At 34.6% G+C, this 19,546-nt stretch overlaps 4 protein-coding genes and 1 pseudogene across 6 annotated transcripts; 2 read left to right on the forward strand and 3 right to left on the reverse strand.

Annotated features, from left to right (window-relative positions):
* Positions 1-66: 66 nt before the first annotated feature.
* LOC104730139 (phototropic-responsive NPH3 family protein NPY1) lies at positions 67-4,163 on the reverse strand. Of its 2 annotated transcripts, none has more exons than XM_010449245.3 (4): positions 2,987-4,163; positions 1,987-2,056; positions 778-1,890; positions 67-700 (listed from the first exon to the last, which is right to left on the reverse strand). In XM_010449245.3, exons 1-4 carry the CDS (start codon positions 3,046-3,048, stop codon positions 236-238), a joined length of 1,710 nt encoding a protein of 569 aa, XP_010447547.2. In that variant the 5' UTR covers positions 3,049-4,163; the 3' UTR covers positions 67-235. The 2 variants fall into 2 exon arrangements, with proteins under 2 accessions (XP_010447547.2, XP_087335683.1); XM_087479557.1 differs by having other exon boundaries at positions 2,400-3,929.
* Positions 4,164-9,564: 5,401 nt separating this feature from the next.
* Positions 9,565-10,099, reverse strand: LOC104730140 (uncharacterized). Its single transcript, XM_010449246.3, has one exon. The coding sequence runs from the start codon at positions 10,006-10,008 to the stop codon at positions 9,706-9,708; it is 303 nt and encodes a 100-aa protein (XP_010447548.1). The 5' UTR covers positions 10,009-10,099; the 3' UTR covers positions 9,565-9,705.
* A 535-nt stretch (positions 10,100-10,634) lies between these two features.
* Positions 10,635-11,491, forward strand: LOC104730141 (early nodulin-like protein 15). The gene is made up of 2 exons (XM_010449247.3): positions 10,635-10,919; positions 11,020-11,491. The coding sequence occupies exons 1-2, from the start codon at positions 10,730-10,732 to the stop codon at positions 11,355-11,357; spliced, it is 528 nt and encodes a 175-aa protein (XP_010447549.3). The 5' UTR covers positions 10,635-10,729; the 3' UTR covers positions 11,358-11,491.
* Positions 11,492-11,752: 261 nt separating this feature from the next.
* On the reverse strand, positions 11,753-13,087 carry LOC104730142 (protein RESTRICTED TEV MOVEMENT 3). The gene is made up of 2 exons (XM_010449248.3): positions 12,852-13,087; positions 11,753-12,748 (listed from the first exon to the last, which is right to left on the reverse strand). The coding sequence occupies exons 1-2, from the start codon at positions 12,956-12,958 to the stop codon at positions 11,917-11,919; spliced, it is 939 nt and encodes a 312-aa protein (XP_010447550.1). The 5' UTR covers positions 12,959-13,087; the 3' UTR covers positions 11,753-11,916.
* A 5,431-nt stretch (positions 13,088-18,518) lies between these two features.
* LOC104730144 (putative thionin-2.4) lies at positions 18,519-19,319 on the forward strand (annotated as a pseudogene). The gene is made up of 3 exons (XR_015575299.1): positions 18,519-18,817; positions 18,921-18,998; positions 19,087-19,319. The product of XR_015575299.1 is annotated as a putative thionin-2.4 (transcript).
* The last annotated feature ends 227 nt before the right edge of the window (positions 19,320-19,546 follow it).

The raw sequence follows: 19,546 nt of genomic DNA on the forward strand, positions 1-19,546 counted from the left end.
TTGTTGTTGCAAGGATTAGTGAAACATTAGGTTGTTTTTAGCTACTAGTAAATAAAAGTAGTAGTCTTAAACGAAACTGTTAACAAATCTTTACGACTAAAAGAAACACAGAACACAAAAACATCATCAGTTTTAATTTAATTTAACTACCACAAATCCTAAGACCACTTATAACAACAAGTTATACGACCATAATAATAGCTTCTCTTTACAAATTTTGGTTCTCCCCACTGATTCAAGATATCGAATGTCTCCGGCGCCGGGAAGAAGAGCTTGACGACTTAGCTGGTGGACTTTGTGAGCTTCCAGACGAAACCTCAGAGCTCTTGTTGCTACTCTCTAGTTTCCCCGGCCATATCTTCTCAAAGATCCTCCTTGACCTAGAAGGCATCAGTTGTGCCCCACCACCACTCCTCGTGCTCTTGCTTCCTCTGCTTTTCTTGCTCAACTCCACCTTCTTCGTCGCTTCTTCACCTTTGTTCTCTTCAATCTTCTCAACCGGCGAGTGTGACGAAGCTGCAACAGACGCAACGGGGCTGTGATTTACTCGGAGCTGCTCAAAGTAAAGAACTTGCACCACCACACGCAACGGAAGTCGCTCGTTCTGTGCAGCGTGAGTCGATGCTTCCCCCGTCAGTTTCCTCACGTCCATTAACCCGCAAAGTCTCTTCTTTTCGGATTTCGTTAGTTCTGTGTGTTCCTACAAAAACCAGTTCCATATATTACAAAACATGTCCGCAAAGTTTCATTCTTCTTCAGAAACAAGATCTTACTTACCTTCATGAAAGTGTCAATGGCTTTGTAGAGACCATCGTGAATCGGCCTAGCTGATTCCGGGATTAGTTCAGATAACTCAATGAAGCTAGATAGCGTAAGATCAGAACAATGTGTGAGATAAGCGTCAATCAATCTTCCAACGCTCAACAAAATCCCATTTCCTAAAACAAACTCCTTGTACCGATCATCTTCAGATACACGTTTCTCATCAGCCATGAACTGATCAACAATCCGATGAACTAATCCGACTTCATGAATCAGCAAATCCTTAACCGAGGCCTCATGCAGCTTCAAGCTCACGTTATCAACCAAGTCTTCTTGCACCATCTCATCAGCTCCAACTAAGATGGAAACTTTAAGGAGTTTTAGCAAGAAGCTGCAAGAAGAGTAGCTCATCGCTCTGTTTACTCTTGGCAACAAGAAAACAATAGTCTCAACGAGATGTTTGTTTGAAGAAGCTGCTTCTCCTGTCAAAGACTCCATAGATTCTGGTAACCACCTTGCTACATAGTATCTAAGTGCTTCAGCTATTACACCATTGTTCATCCTTCCACTCGATTTCACAACGCTCATCACCCGCTTGAACATATCAATCTCGAGCTCACATACATCTTCGACCCACCAATCTTTTGGAATCACATTCTCCTCCCGATGATACTCAACTATCTTATCAGGTCCAGATAACTTCCTGTTGTGTGTATAAGACCAAGTGATCGTCTCAGGATTCACCAATATCTTAGCTGAAACAGAATCAATGCATCTACCAACAAGCTTCAGATCTTCAGACCAAGGAAGAAGAGATCTTGTTGTCTGAAGCACAATGATTGAGTCTTTCCAGCTTCTGAATATGCCAGAGTTGAGGAAAACTTCGATCTTGTATATGAGATTACCGCGATCAGCATCTTCAGTCATTTCAAGATACTCAGCTGCACATCGCACAGCGGTTATGTTGTAAGCATTGAGGGTAACCGTCATCCCATAGCAAAACTTAGCACAGATCTCAAAGGCTTTGTGTCCTCCTGGCATGTCTAGTATAGTGATCTCATTAGTTTCTTCTTCACTCGCCTCAAAAACCAGTCGCTGCATTCGATTGCTCTTTGATAGCAGCGGGAACTGAAATTATAACATTTGCAACATAAGAAATACATATTGCATTACAAGAAGAATCCATTAGTAACAAATTCTATTATTAGCATTACAAGACTGTACCTTATGGAGGTGAAATGTGACCTCGCCAACATGTACAGTAACATCACTGTCTAGATCCGAAACAGCGTACCTGTGCGGAAGAAATTGATGGTCAGATTAAAACATTGAGACCAAGAGCACAATCATCTAAGCAAGAACTCTACAGATTAATTAGTCAAAACTCAAAACTCCGTTCTTAAACATTTTAGATGTTATGTTTTCATTCAGAACCATACAACCACAGGCAAATTTATCATGTTTACGTCTCAACTACAAAAGATAGTCATTACTTTTCATTTCACTTATAGAACAAAAGAAAGGAAACAAGATTCTTAGCCTAGTTTAGAAAGTCCAGATGTCATAACTTGGAAGAGATGTCTCAGATATAAACAGAAATAAAGCATAAGTAACAAAAGTAAAGAGAGATTCTTCACTTTCTAAATTAGAAGAAAACTCATAATCATCGTTCCCTTTTGCTTTCCACTCTTTTGCTCTTACAAATCAGGACCACAAAACAACAACAACACATAAACAAAGACAGATCATCATCTAATGGATGGACCACTCCTGAAACTCATAATACCCCATTTCTTGTTAATTCTATAGCCTTTTTCTTTGTGGGTATTTCCCGCAAAAAAAAAGTGATGAGTGAAACCAACCACAATAATGGTGATGATGATGATAATGAAAAAACTTATTCTATCTCTAAAATCAAAACCATAGTATTTTTAACTGGTAAGTAACAGAGTGAGTTTAAGCACTTTTTAACTATCTGTATATTCATGAGAATTTGTCAGGAAGTCACTGAAACTGTTTTGTAACAGCTTCTGCTCTAAAAGATAGAAACCAAGAGAAGAGGGGACAACATGCTTCTAGAAACCCTACAAGAACCAGACAGAGGCAAAACATGTGGAGAAAAAAAACGAATAGAAACTAGAACAGAACATAACAAAACAGTAGAACATATGACCCATCAAAGTAAAAAATAGTAAGAGAAAAAAACATTAAAAATTTTGCTTACTTGACGAATTTGCCATCAGATTGAAATGTATCAGGCTTAGAGCCAAGCTTCATGAACTTCATCTTACTTCTTCGTCTTCTATACCAAAAAAAAAAGAACACACCTTTGTTTGACTCTGAAGCAGCTTTACTCTCTCTTTTTCGAATCGATCAAACAAAAACCAGAACCAGAGAAGAAGGAGAAGCAAAAGGGTAAAAAGAAGAGATTGTTTGATAAAGTTGAGGTGGTGATTGATGTTGGAAGAAGGAAAGACCATTAATGGAAAAGGGATGTAAGAAAGGAGACAAGAGAAACCAAACCCATGTTTTGCCTCACTATCCTTTTGCAAGAAACCAAACTCCCTCGGACAACGGGATCTTTTTCTCCCATCTCAACTAACCAATTTACTAACAGCATTTATTGACTCGAACAGAGAACACAGAACACCATTTATAAAGTTTCAAACTTTTTTCTTTTCTTTTTTTCAATTTCAACTTTCCAAGAAAATAAGAAAAGCCTCAGAAAGATAATCCCATCATCATAATCACACACACAGGAAATAAAAAGCATAAACCAAAAATGGCGTAAGAGAGAGAGAATAGGAAGAAGTGCTTTTGTCTTTGAGAGAGTCAATAAATATAGAAGAGAGAGAGAGAGAGAGAGAGAGAGAGAGAGAGAGAGAGAGAGAGAGAGAGAGAATTAAAGGAGGAAGAGAGATGAAATCAGTCGCCGCCAATGCTTTTAAAGCGGGGACTGATCCGCTGGAGGAGATCTTTTTTCTTTCCCTCTTCTTCTTCTTCTACTCCTTCTTCTTCTCTGTTTTGGCTCAAATCTCAATGAAAGTGTATTTATTTTCTTATATTTTCTTGGTTGTATATTTGAGAGCTGCTAGCTCGGGAAGGGATGAAGGAATGATGATGATTTATTTTTGGTCTGACGATGTTGTCTCTCCTACTACTATCCTACTCCAATAAAGTATTCTTTTGCTATATATATTTCTAAGGAAGGAAAAGGTGAAAATTGAAAGAAGGAGAAAAAGAGAGTGGGAATCTAGCTTGCAAATATTCTAAATTAGCCAGCTAAGTTGTTTGAATATTACTACTAATTAACAACTGGTTTTAATCACTTCCTTTATACTTTACGTCTTTTATAGTAATTTAATGGGCGGGCATTGTACATCTCAATTCTCTTGTCGTGTAACTAGTCCTATGTACCTTCTTCTTCTTCTATACATCTATCTATGAGATAGGAAAAAGTACACATACATGATAATATTCCAACACTCTTCTACATCAAGTACATTGGCTAACCGAGCCATAGCCTGTTTTTTTGTTTGACTCATATAAGTCATAAGTCATAACCTAATCACTAATCAGTAAAGTAATTTTCCGATAACATTTTTACATGGTTTTGGTACACTTTATAGTAAAACGATCAATCGCGCGTGGTGTTTGCAACTTTGCACCACCTTAATTGCTCTTTTCCCCTTCTCCGTGTTTACTCTAGTTCCGCTTCTTTTAATGCAACGAATGATAACACAACACGTGTAATTAGTGTCTTCACCTAGTTCCCTTCTTTGTACTTTTGTAATTGGGTTGGGTGTGTGACCGATACAGCGTGAGATCGACGCGCCGTTACTTACACGTCCGTCCGTCCCAACGGAACCCGCCGAGAGAGAGACACTTTGACTTTTTTGATTCCGTTATTCTAGATGCTCTCTCACGAGTTGGTCAGACTTTGCATTTCCTAACTTTGACTTTCCATGCAAAATATAAAGCTCTCTAAAACACGATTAGTCGATTAGTTTCTTTATGCATGGACTCCTTCTATTCTAGATCTGACAACTTATAATAGAAAACACTTATAATATAACTATATAAGTCATCAACAAAGTCAATTATTGTGACAAAATATGTATTAAAAAATACTTAGAGGAATCATACTCATATTGCACATAATAGATGAAACTAATTCCGCTCGACAAAACAAAGACAACAACTATAGTTGAGATGACTCTGATTATTGTATATTAATTTTTATTTACTTTTTAGAAAGCACATATCTTAATTTTATATGAACGTTATTTTCTCTGAAAGGAAGCTTCATGTAAATTTTCTCCTTTTGATGTCACCATGTATATTTTTTACACCCATGAATATCTCGTGTCTCACCAGAATCCCAATATAAATAGTGTTAGTGTTCACAACTTATAGCCACTGTATAGTCAGTCGGTCAGAATAATGTAAAGACTGATGTAAAACCATATGGTCGGTAATTCTAATTTGATTTTTGATTATGCAAAACTAGATAATATTCTAAATATCCAAAATATTAGTGTACACAAACAGACAAATAATCTAAGCATGTGTGTTAATTTGTTTGTTTTCTCTTAAAGAGGGTGTCAGGGTGATCTGTTTCTCGTGGTTTCAGTTTTTTTTCAAGACATTAACAAAAATGGCGTAGTCAAGATCTTGAATGGACCCGTTTTGGTTTAGAAGGTATTAATGTTTTTAGCCATTTTTATCGGAGTATGTAATTTGGTAGGGTCTGCATGTCATTTTTTCTTTACGTGCCGTAGCTGTTTTCACGTGATTAATTGCTCAATTATATAATATGAACACAAAACACGTATCGTAAGAGTCGCAACGTAGTTATGGAGATGTATGTATATGGTCCCAAAGCTAAGTAGACTAAGTAGTAAATGAAGGTTGACAAGCATGCTTCATAGTGGCTTAATTATTTCAATGGTAATTATATTGATGCGTCTGCGTCTTCACTAAAAGGATAAGTATATACTATTATACTTGTCTTTATATATGCCGGACATGTAACTCGCCATATTCTTCGTTATCTTCCGTTTCTAAAGTCTTTGAGTTGGTAAATATAAGAATACATCTGACTGCGACAAACATCAACTAAAGAATAATTTGTTTTATTTCACTATTCTTCATGTTACCTTTCTTCTTCCAAGGCACTTGATTCCGAAAACATCTTGTTCCGAAAAATATAATATCTAGTCTTCAATTACACGAATATTATCCTAAATACTTATGTGGCCCAACAACCATAGTACCTACTACCTGAATATTGGTTTCAATATACCAAAATAACCCCAAAAAAAAAAATCCAAAATATATACAAGGCTGTATGAAAAAGAGTTTTCTAATACGCTGTTTGGTATGGACCAAACCTCCAAAACTGATTGGCTTATTAGCCGGTTAGGTTGATAATTATAGGATTGATAAAATTAACATGTTGTAAGTTCGACGGGTTGTTAGGGATTAGCATAGTAAAAAAAAAAAAGACAGTTGATTGAACATGCACTATTCTTCTATTCTAAAAAATTCGGGATTTAGTCCACATTTTCTTTTAACCGAAAACCACAGGAGACTAACTATTCTACTCTCACACTACAAATGCATTGTTTTTTTGGTCGATTTTAGTGTCGTAGTAATCAATTACTCCCTCTGTTTCAAAATATAAGATGTTTTAGAGAAGTTTTTGGTTTCATAATATAGGATGTTTTCAAGTTTCTATGCAACTTTTAGATTAGTTTAGTATTTTATATTATGCAGTATTATTTCTGATTGGTTGAACTTGTTAAAAGTAAAAATTTCTTAATCTGCGTGTTTTACTTAAAACATCCTATATTTTGAAACGGAGGGAGTATTATCTATTGTACTTGTATCCTTTACTTGCATGCTGCAGAGTGCAGATTATATGCATTGGGCACACAGAGTTCAAATTAAAACTCACTCCATATTAGAGCAAAATTGAACAGAAAAATTCTCTACAATGTAAGGTCTCGCAAAAGAAAATTAGTCATGTCCTCGTTATGCATCCACGTAGCCAACAGAGTTGCACGTACGGGCATTATCATATGGGGTCTAAAGGGGTATTATTATTAGAAGTGTAATTAAAACATATCCTTATTGGATGATATCTATAATACATAGATGCATAGGTGAGACGTTGAAAGCACAGAAGAAAAAGCAATGGCATGTGGTTTATGAGAAAAGACTAGACGTAGCTAGCTCCATTATTATGGTTGCATTATTTATATTTATACAGTCTACCTCTTTTACATTACATACATACACTGCATCCATATTTAATGCACTTCCCCCATGTTATTATCTTTTCTTTTACTTTGATTTCCTTTGTTGCAGACTTAAATAAAAAAAAAAAATATATTTTTTCGAGCCTTGTATCAAAATGGCAAAAAGAGAACAGAAATACGCAAAAATGTAATGGGTTTGATCACCACAATTGCTTATTATGGGTTGTGTGGGTAAGTGGAAAATCTTTTCATACAAAAACAGGAATTCCTGATTATGTATTTTGATTACTTTTTCGACTCGATTACATTATAGGTATTATAACACAGTCTTCCTATGTCTCAACATCGTACATGCTTCTATCACATCCCTTCAAGTTCGATTCAGTAACAATCTCTCATATATGCCAAGGTTGAACTATCAAAACTAATGCTTAAATCGTGGAAATAAAGTATACATAAATAAAATATGATAATTAATAAATGACAATGGTATCAAATGGAATATGTAGACTAAATAGTGAAATAATGGAATAGAGAAACACTCTTACGTATTGCGTTTGTTTTTTTTTTTTTATGTTATATAGTGAAAGATAAGAATCATGGCATATATGATATACAAGCGAAACCAAAATTTTCAATGTTTAGATGAGAATGTTTTTTTTTGTGTCGTCGTTTGAGATGAGAATGATTATACGTCAAACGACTATTATTAAAAGTTTAATGTTGAAAATAGTAGGGAAAGTTAATTATAGACAGGCGTGAGCATAAGGCATCATAAACAAATGATGGTGAACACTGACTATGGGGTCCAAACCTCCATAATTGCAACCTTGTGCTTCTTCTCTTCTTTTTTTTTTCTCCTTTCTTCAAAATTTTCTTTACAGCTTCCCTCATTTTTTTTTACTTCTTTCCCCCTCTTTTTTAGAATAATTTTTTTTCGTTGACAAGTTTTTACCCTTACTTTTTACTTGTGTGAAACTTATTTCAATTATTTAGGATGTACAAATAGCTTCCGAATAATAACTTTGGTCGTTGCCAAGTCTGTTTCTATCTTATTGTTTTCTTCTTGAACATCGTGAAATAAAAGGTTAGATAGAAGACTCCACGAATAGCTAGACAAATTTGGATGTTTTGTAATAGTGGTGTGAGTTTGGTATAGTAAGTTAAGTAACTTAAGTTGTATGTGCCAAATGAGTATTGTCATTATATCATATATGGGTTTAAGGTGTAAGACGTCGGTACACAAACCCTATTATCCAAATAAACAAAACGTATTCTGATGGCATTACAAACTAAACATATGCAGATTTTCATTTAAATAATCAAATTTCCAATTTTCTTGTTATCAATAAATGGGTATCGAAAATTTTAGTTTATATAGCTTCAATAGATATACAATTGCTAGTATGATGTACGGCTTATGAATGATACGTATATATGGTTTTTTTTTTTTTTTTTTTAACTATAAATTAACTTCGATCTAAAAAGATCCCTAAAGAGAGAAGCATCGAGAGACTTAATTTGCTACAATACGATTGCAAAAAGTGGATATTTGAACCGAATTTTGTAGTAAAACTATGAATGTTCCAATCGAACCGATTAGAAGTAAACGATGATCAACTTGATTTAAGGACGAAAATGTTGATTAATACTAATTATAATGTGTGCAGTTGGTGAGGAGAGAAAAAAAAGAAAAATTTCGTCCAGGTTTTATGCTCATAAAGCAGCACATGAGTGTTTCTACCTAACAGCCTATTTCTATACACTTACTTTCTTGGTTCATTAAGTGGACTCACCTAATTTTTTTCAATATGACAAGTTAATTTATGGTAATCACCGTTTTTAAAAGACATGCGAATCACCAATTGTCTCATAGAATCAACTTGCCATAATTTTGTAGTTGACTGCAAAGATTACTGTATTTTTTTTTTCTTTTCTTAAACCTTTATTTGACAGTAAACAATCAAGATGCCCACATTACTCAAGATGCCGATATTCAAGAAGAAAAAAAACACAAATTGTTCGAAATATTTCAACATATGTGTTTTCTTTTAAAAGAAAAGAATTTACACTAAAACTAAATCAACCTAAACTAAATAAATTTCAAAAAGCAAAACATTCGAATTTTTCTATTACATTAAGACTTCAATTTTTTTTTTTAAGAACTTTTTATCAAAGTCAAATCAAAAGATTGCACAACCGGATCAGATTCCTCGAATGCCATGCATGATCATGCGCTACCCATCTTTTAGGATATGGCCCAAAAATATCAGTACGCAACTCAAGCCCACAACAATGACCCTATTTTAGAAAGATACATGACACGATTGATGTGAGAGGCATCAGTGATTACAAATGATCTGCAAATATTAGTCTTCCCAAATCGTAATTAATCTTCCATGATACTTGTAAAACAAGTACAAATCGTAATTTATGCCTCTTCTCGGTAAACTTGAAGTCGCACTGAAATAATACCTTTCTAAAAACACATTTCTCTGTTTTATCCCCTCCCATTTTATTTCCCTGCTTGCTCACATAGTTGATAGTATAATTTTATTTTTTTTAAACTCGTTATGTTATTTTATTACAAGAAAATAAAGAGTTCCCATAAGAACACTGAGCATGAAGCAAGAACAAAAATACAAAAGCAAAAGAAGGAAGAAAGATAGCACTATTTTCTTCATTTTCTCGGATGAGTATCTTCGGGTTTCGCCGTCCCTGTGGCCGCCTTAGCTACATCAGTGGCACTAGCTTCTGGCTTCTTCTTAGCATACATAACAGAGTACATGACGGCACCAGAGATAGCTAATCCGACAAGAGCCATCGTAGTGTAACTATAAGGCAAGTTACGGCGTTGGTGAAGAACACCGCCGGGATTACTTCCTGGTGGCCTCTTCGATGACTCAACGCCGGCAGCTTTTACACTCTCCGAGCTCATTTTCGTCGTATCCGCAGTTTTTCTCCAATCTTCTTCTCCTGCCATTTACGTTTTCTTCACTCTTTTTTTTGGGGGGACTTAACTAACCATAGAAGAAACAAGTTTGGTTTAGGTAAGGGTTTTGGTATCATGGTATGAGTCATGAAGACACGTAGTGTCTTTGAGTTTGTTAATGTGTTCAATAAGGGACACCTAGCTGATTCTGATTGTTTTCTGTAATAAACAATTTAGGCAGGTGTCATGGCTTGGAATAAGTAACTAAGCCAGGTGCCATATTGGATTGATTTTAAAATTATAATTAATCTCACCAATTATGTTTGAGGACAAATTTATGGGCCTTTTGGGCGATATCTCTTTTATTTCACCTTCAAGGCCCAATATTACCAAAACCCAATTCCTCCACTAGCATACAAAAAGTAAAAGTTAAAAAGTAAAAACAAAAACAAAAACAGCTAAGCTTGACCAGTCTTCCCTAGAAGACCGTGAAAACACTTTCTAATCGACTCAAGAGTTCAGGTTTTGTCTCTTTCCTAACCGTTACGTCACCTTTATCATCTCACAACGGATACATTCACATTTAACGTTTTTTCCCATTTTAGTTTTCGTTTTCTTTAACGGCTAGTTTCCAAGTCTCTCTCTACCTCTATAAAACCCACACAAGATCCTCTTTAACACTCATCATCTCCAACTCACTCAAACACATATACACACTAATACTTTTGTCTTTTTAAAACTCAGCACAGAGAGAGTATTTAATTTACATTCAATGGCTTCTTCTTCTTCATCTCTTCTAGTTACCATATTCCTCTGCATTTCTTTCTTATTCTTCTTGTCCGTAGATGCAAATGAGGTTACCGTCGGTGGAAAATCCGGTGACTGGAAGATCCCTCCTTCAGCTTCTTTCTCTTTCAACGAATGGGCTCAAAAAGCTCGTTTCAAAGTCGGAGACTTTATTGGTAAAATCCTCACTTTGTAACTTTATAATTTCAATTAGAGATTTTGTGTAATCTTTAAAATACTCTGTTTCTGACTCTTTGTCACATGTTTGTTTTTCAGTTTTCAAGTACGAAGCCGGTAAAGACTCTGTTCTCCAAGTGACACGAGAAGCTTACGAGAAGTGCAACACCACGAGCCCTAAAGCCAGCTACACCGACGGGAACACAAAGGTGAAGCTAGACAAAACCGGTCCGGTTTACTTCATCAGTGGAACAGAGGGTCACTGTCAAAAAGGTCAGAAGCTACGCCTAGTTGTCGTCACTCCTCGTAACTCTGCTTTCTCTCCAGCTCCTTCACCATTCGACGGTCCAGCCGTAGCTCCTACTAGTGGTGCCGCTAAGCTCACTGGCGCATTCGCCGTCGTCAGCCTTGTTCTTGGATTATGGACCTTCTTCTGAATGAATAAGCTTTTCTTATAGAAGAAAGTTTTAGTTTGAATTCTATTTATTAATTTTTCGAACATGAAGCAGAGATCAGATCATTGTTGTCTCCGCTAGTCTGGTTATTTATTAAATTAAATTAATTATTTAAATCGGCTTTGTTCTTCCTCTTGTTCAGTTCAACAAATTAAATGGATCTATCAAAAGTTACAAAAGAAAGATCTAACAACAAAAAGAAAATCGTTTAAAAAACAAAAAAAAAAATCAACAACGAAGAGAAAAAAAATGAAAAACAGAATTGAAGAAGCATATCAATAAGGATCATTGTGTGATTGTATCATCCTTTGTAAGTTGTAACAGCCATTTTTATCTTTCTTTACAGAAAAAAATTAAATAACAAGGGGATCATCACAAAAACGAACTATCATCATCTAATATTAAAACCAATATTAAAACCAAAGTGTCCGATTTTCAAAAGCAGAGTGTGTGTTCCTTACTTAAGGTCACGTATTTTACAAACACGAAATAAAGCAAAACCAAGCAATATGTGCTGCTGGCTGCTAAGCCAGATTTGGCTTCAAATATCGACTTGTCCTAGTTCCTCCTTCTCCATCTTTTTTTCTGCATTGAACTCATTCAGCTTCTTCTCCACCCAATCCAACGGAGGTCGAGCATACTTGAGGAACACCGTTGTAGTATCGACTTGTCCTAGTCCCTCTTTCTCCTTCTTTTTTTCGATCACCTCATTCAGCTTCTTCTCCACCCAATCCAACTGAAGTCCAGCAGATTTGTGGAACACCATTGAGTAACGTGCAGTAGCTAAATAAGACATTGAGATATCTTGAAGCGGCTTTTCAAGAGTCTCAATCAAGTCGATTATGCTATACATGTGTCCTCTCTTCGTATTTGGGATATATTCAAGTCTCCACTTTGATGCAACGTCCGGGTGGTTTTCAAACATGCGAGTCACAAGTTCCACCTCTGACGGAGTAACTGGAAACCCGTAGACACTAGTGAAAGCTTCCTCCTCTACTGGTGGAGGAGTAGTAGTAGTAGTAGTGTCCTCGATAGACTTGCCGATAGCTTCAAGAACTTTCACCTCTGCAACAACCTTGACTTGATAATTCAGTATAAACCCACCATATTTAGCATCAAGTTTTCCAAGGGGAAAGCTGGATGCAAAACCACAGACAGGAGTCTTGTCATCAAACCACCCTTCTGTTTCTGTAAAATCACGAAAGACATCTTGCAGTTGGGAGTGTTCTTCAGAACTTTGATTCACTACAGTAAAAGAAAACTCTGCGTGTCTACTCCATCCAGAAGGCAAAGACTCAACATCAGCAACCGTCAGATACAGAGACAGAGCGTCATTAAATATAATTCCCTTGGAATATGCTGCCACAAGGCGCCTGCAAGCGAAAAAGAGTCATTGATAACCTAAAATTGGAAGGACAAATACAAAACAAAACTAAAACAAAAAAGAAAGAAAGAACAAACAACTTGTCTTCTTACCATCTACATCCACCGATCACGAATATATCAGAATATATATTCTCCGACTGCAAAGAGTAAACATTCTTAATCACCCATGTGAACTTCTTGTCAACTTGTTCCCCCATTGAATCCTTGATCAACGCTTCTCGCTGCCGCAGTCAGATTATGACGAAACCCTAGATTTAGATTCACTTATCAAACCCCCGTTTCTTTTCTTTTTCTTTCTCTTCTTTTGCTTCGAAAATATCTTCATTAAAAAATAAGAGAAAAAACAATACAGTATATATCTTCATTAAAAATTTCCTTACTTGACCAATTTGCCATCAGATTCAAATGCATCAGGCTTTTTAGTTAGAGGCAAGCTAAGTTGTTTGAATGTTACTACTAATTCACAACTGGTTTTATTATGTACCCCACTATTTAAAAAAACCACTTGCCTTTATGAGATATAAGAAAGTACAAACATATGATAATATTCCAACACTCATATAAGAAAGTAAGGTTGTGTTTGTTGGTTTGACTCGTTCGTAAGTCATAACCTAATCTAGTAAAAGTAATTTTCCGATAACATATCCTTTACAATGGTTTATAGTAAAAGATCAATGTCGCGCGTGGAGTTTGCACCACCTTACTTGCTTTGACTCGTTCCCTTGTCCGTTTACTCTAAGTTCCGCTTCTTTTAGAGCAACGAATGATAACACAACACAACACGTGTAATTTGTGTGTTCACTTACCTAGTTCCCGGCCCTTCTTTGTACTTTTGTAATTGGTGATGAGTGTGTGTGGAGCCCTCTAGCTTGCCGATGCCGAGAGAGAGAGACTTTGACTTTTTTGTTTTTTTTTTTATTCCGTTATTCTAGATGCTGTCACGAGTTGGTTAGACTTTGCATTTCCTAACATATTGACTTTGCATGCACAATAAAAAAGCTCGCTAATAAAACAATTTTCTTCTAGCTTCAAAACCTCTTGTATTCATACGTAAATAGGTTTAATCTATATGAAACAGTTTAGGTTTACAGTCGATGATTATCGAGACCTACAGTCTAGGTTTAGTTACAATTAATGGATGATTCACGTGATTAATTGCTCAATTATATAATACAGTATGAACACACAAAGAAGACGTATCATCGTAAGAGTGGCAACGTAGTTATGGAAATATATGTATGTATATGGTCGCAAAGCTAAGTAGTCAAAATTTTGAAAAGAAATCAATAACAACTAACAAGAGTAAAAAAAAAACAAATTTTACGGACTTTTTTTTTGGGTTCAGGGATATGAAACTCTCTCATACAATTTTTTTTTTTTAAATATATGTTGTAGTTTTAAAAATTTTTAATATGTTTTGATTAAGACATATATATTATATAATTTTTTATTGATTGTATTATTATTTTTCTTTTCGCGGTTAGAATTGACGTAATACCTCTGGTGTATTTTAGTAAACCAGCCTGTAAAAAGCTATATAATCATATTTATCTAACATATTCCATAGCATAATCCGCAAGAATTTTTTTAACAAATATCTAAAAATATTTCAATTATGAATACTAATTTTTTATAGATATTTTAAATATTAATTTGTATATTAAAAATAATAAGTTCAAATTTTGATATTTATTTAAATGGCAAGAATTTAATTGTGTAAATCTTATAGATAAAAGGTTATTATCTCATTATATAAAGTTTGATGTCAAAATTACTCATTAACAAGATCGTGACATGTGTCAATTGTATCATTCAGATGTTGACACATGTCAATTTTAAATTTATTAAAACTATAAAAAATAGAAATGTAAAAATTCAAAACCTACCATAAAAATGTGTTATATAAAAGTAAAATAGAGAAAAGAAAACCTAATTTTATTTAAAATATTGAAATAGTTTTAAAATTTAGAAAAAATCATTATAAGGAAATTATATATATATATATATATCATAAAATTCAAAATTATAATATTGTTTACTTATTTTAATTTTAAGTTGCTATTTTTACAAGAAAAAATATAACTTTTATATAAGAAAAATGGTTGTGAAAATTATACAATTAATTACTGTTTCTAAAAAATGTAAATACCCACATTTACACAAAGAAAAATATTGTTGAAAAAAGCATAAAAAAATAGATTGTCTCATATTTTTTTCACCAATCAAATAATTTATTCAAAAATACTGCTAGTGTAGTATATAAGATAGAAGTATTAACATATGCGTTTTGTAACTACACAAATGTTAAAGTAAAGAGACATAAAATATATTCTTTAATGTGTTCATAAAGACAATTTGTTGGTAGTAGTAAAGACTAAAGAATATATTTTAACAGTAAAATATATTTGTGTGTACAAATACACTTTTAGTGGTGATGTAGATAGTAGATTTGTAAATGGATATACATTAGTGTATTATAGCAAAAAAAACAACTATTTTCTATAATTAAAAGTTTATCTCTTTACTTTTATATATTGTTTTTACTTACAAAAAGAACTAAATATATATTCTTTGTTAAATTTAATTTTATTTTAATAACTTTGAACTCATCTACATCTATTTTCTTTAACTAAAAGTGTATCTATTTACTGTTTTTTTTTTCAATCAAACAATTAAAAGGAAATTTCTCGGTTAGCTGCCCAAACCGGAGGGAAAGGATTTACAAAAGAAACTTCAGAGATAAGAGAACACGAAGCACGAGCAAGAAAATCCGCCTTCGTATTTGATGCACGAGGGATCCAAGAGATGGAGAATAGTGGAAAAGACTCCAGCGAGTTAAACTCATCGAGCAAGTTGTAGAAGGACGGCCAATATTCAGAAGACTGCACTATAGTGAGTAACTCAACACAATCAGTCTCAAAACGTTGACAAGTGATCCTTTCAGCACGTATCCGCTCAATGGCCCACAACAACGTTTTTAACTCCGAATGCAGCGGGAGGGGCTCTGTTTTAGACATTTGGACCCCAACAACAAGGTTCGCTCCTCACCAACGCAACATCACCAGCCCAATCATGAATGCACATTGGTTGCTTCCCAAGAACCATCAATCTGACACCGAGGTGAAGAAACCTGGACATCTGAATATGAAGATGGAGCTGACATGACTACCGTAAAAGAGAGCGCCTATTCCCAGGCTAAATTATCGCCCAAAGTCTGAGTAATTATATCATTCGCCTCTATCTCTTAACCTTGATTTTTTTATGGCCTTCCAGATTGCCCATAAAATTCATGGTAATTGAAGAAGTTGATCAGGATCACCATGTTGAGAGACATCCCTCCAGAAAATAAAATCCAAATTCGAGTACACCGACTCATATGGTAAACCCTCTGATAAGACCGGAGTCAGAGATAAATCCCAAACTTCACACGAACGAGGACATTCAAAATAAATACGTGATTAATAATTTCAACCGTATAGTCACATCTTTTACATCAAATATCACATTGGACACCTCGGTGTTTCTATTTACTTACTAAAAATATTTACTTTATATTCTTTGATAAATTTAATTTTATTTTAAAAATTATAAACCCGCACATCGGGCGGGTCCTAATCTAGTATATATATATTTATATATAAATAGTGAAATCATGGTTAAGTATTTTCTTTCAACAAAAAGAAAAAAAAAACAGTGAGATAATGGAATAGAGAAAAACATCCCTCATATCTAAAATATTGGTTGTATATAGTATCGTGTTTTTATGTTATCTATATATATATATATATATTCCAAGTATATTTAGGAAAAAAACATTGGAGTTTTAAACTATATATACAAGGAATGCCTTTAGCATTTAATATTTTTTTTAAAAAAAAACCTAAATACTTTAATCAGACAATGACTGATTGCTGAGACAATGTTTGGTGGTCCAGTGATGCACTCCAGAAATCTGAACACAGCCTTAGTAACTTACTTCAGAAGAAATCTTTTTTTTTTTTTGAGATTAGAGAACACAAGTGTAGAAACCTGCCTCAGCTTATCAATACCTTCATAAGTTTACCGCTGACATTACTGAGTTCATATCCACGGCAAATCTCTAGGCTCCGCAACAAGATAAACATAAGTATCAGATGAAGCTTCTGAATCAGTCTTGTCTGATACGCCCCTTGGTCCTAGTTTGGCTGTTGCTGCAATAAAATCCTTCCACATCAGTCTTGTCTCAGCCACTCAACCTCTACCTTTTTCAATTGTATCAGTCCTTTACTTTCTGCTTTTAAGCTCTTAATGTCTTTTATACTACCAACCTGCAACGAACACATTTTAACTTCCCAATTTAAGAGCATCAGCTCCATTTTAAGGGTGGACAAGCTTGCACGGTAAAGGTTATTTTTTTTTTTCGTAACCACTAACCACACAACACTTTCATATTATACCACTTTTCCTGTGATCAAATGGTAAACCATTGATTGGAACCGACTTGTAACCAATGGCCTCCATCACCATAATGCATAATTGAACATGCTTTTCATTTGATTTGTTATAGTTCTTCATATAACAATTACAACAGAAGTGCACTAAAGACCTCTCATTAGAAAGCACATTACCTGCAGTTAGGATCCTCGTACTATCATGCCCCAACTGCAAATTGCTCTTCCGCTTCCAACACCTACAAGTTACAAAAGATATGGATGAAATGATAGCAAAATATACTATTGTATCCTAGGAAATTACCTTTTTTTTTTTTTGTTAACGAAATTATTGTCTTACAAGCAGCTCATATCATGACAACAACATATGCATGACTTAGCTAGACGGTTAAAGATTAACAAATCTCAAATTCTGAATAAGAAAAGCATATAATTTTTTCATACACCAAAATTAAAAGTATAAGAGATACAAGAGTTTTTGAGAGTATAAGAGAGTATAAGAGAGAAAAATACAAACACAAACTGAAAAAGTTTGATTTTTAAGGTCATTGATTATGGAGTAAAAATTAAATACTTGACCCATTTATAATTCTCAAATTCCCAAAAAGAAGGAGAAAAAAAAAATTATAAAAATCGAACAGAAAATATCGGCAACAACAAGAAGAACAAAAAGCTCTTCTATTTCTTTGTTTCAAACTCTTATTATTATTCTGTTAGCTTGGATTTATCCTCGTCAACACAAAGAACCCAAAGACTCCTCAAACCTTCGGAAAAGGCTCAACAAGAGATGGAATTGACCATCCTTGTCCAAGGAGGCCAAGGGAAGATGGGTCGTGGTGGTCGAGAAGGATGTTGATTTCCTCCACCGATCATTAGGGTTGATCAAATCTAATTGTAAATCCTTGGCCTCCTCTATAGCCTTGTTTTTTCTAAGAGTATGTTTTGACAGATGGTAATTTTCGTATTATGCACAAACAAATATCCAATCCATATGAATTTTTAACACGTAATGAACATAATTCTTACTAGAGAAGATAACGTTCATTTTGGTCCCAACAAAATATTCAAATTGAAACTCACAACCTCCACAGCCACAAGAGAGTTGGTTAAAACGAAGAAACTTATAACATGTTTGCACCAAAAGTAACTAATTGGATATCTATCTAACCTTTCGTCTTCTCCCTCTTCAATCAACAAAATATCATGTGGTTACGTGGTCAATCCAGTCCTCTTCTCAAACGAAGTTTGTGGTGGCAAATTGTAGAAGAGCTAGTATTTAAGCAAGTCTGGTTTCATCATCATATCATCTCATCAATACAAGCTTAATTATAAAATTGTTAGTGTTTTTCTCTACTTACATTTTTGTAACCAAACAAGTCATCAAGTGTAAGATGGAAGGCAAATTTGTAGTTTTAAGTGTGCTCATGATGAGTCTGTTCATGGTGCAAATTCAAGTTGAAGCAAAGATCTGCTGCCCATCCCAGAAAACTAGAACTGCCTACACTATCTGCGACTGGACGCCGAAAATCTCCCATAGCTTTTGTTTATATACCACTGGATGCCTAGAAATGGGTAGCTATAATTTATGCCCGAAGGGCTTTATTTACCACAGTCTCGAAAACTCAGGTAAAATCAATTTTTTTTCTCCTAGTGTTTGTTTATGTTATTCGTTACAAAGATAGATTCCAATTTTGATGCAAGTTGTATGGATTTGGATTTCTGACCCAAGGTGATAACATCAATGAATACTGCAAGCTGGGGTGTGCTAACTCTGTGTGCACTGCCTTGACTACTCTCAAGAACTCAGGTAAATAGTTTATCCAAGATTTTTATTGCTATTGTTGTTGAAAAAGTGATGAATTAATAATTCATTGTAATCTTGTTTTGGTGACTAGATGCTAGTGAAATTGTGAATGGAGCAGTTGAAAAATGTACCAAGGCATGTTCTATTCTCTGCTCCTAGGGCTCTGTGAAGCCTGCACTTGAAAGTGCCTAAACGATCGAGTATATATATCCATGAAGCTAAGATACACACATCCATGTGTTCAAAGCGTTGTTTTCCCTGTTTTCAATAATTGTCAGTCTTTATGACAAAAAAATCTAGTCTCTTGTGTTAGCTCCCCTACTATTTCTGGTTTTGTTTATGTCTACAATTTTCAGTTTGTATATGTGTTTTTGGTTGTCGTAGAAGGCTGTGTATCCTTTCTGCTTGTTCTTGCAATCAGAAAAAAACTATTGTGTCCTTCTTCCTCTTACAATCAGCTCATATCATGACGAACAACAGCATATGCAATATGCATGACCTATAGCTACACTGTTGAAGATAACAATTCTCAAATTCTGAATGAGAAAAGC

The sequence above is a fragment of the Camelina sativa genome, chromosome 12 (assembly GCF_030686135.1).
Source record: "Camelina sativa cultivar CO46 ecotype springtype chromosome 12, ASM3068613v1".
Lineage (NCBI taxonomy): Eukaryota > Viridiplantae > Streptophyta > Magnoliopsida > Brassicales > Brassicaceae > Camelina > Camelina sativa.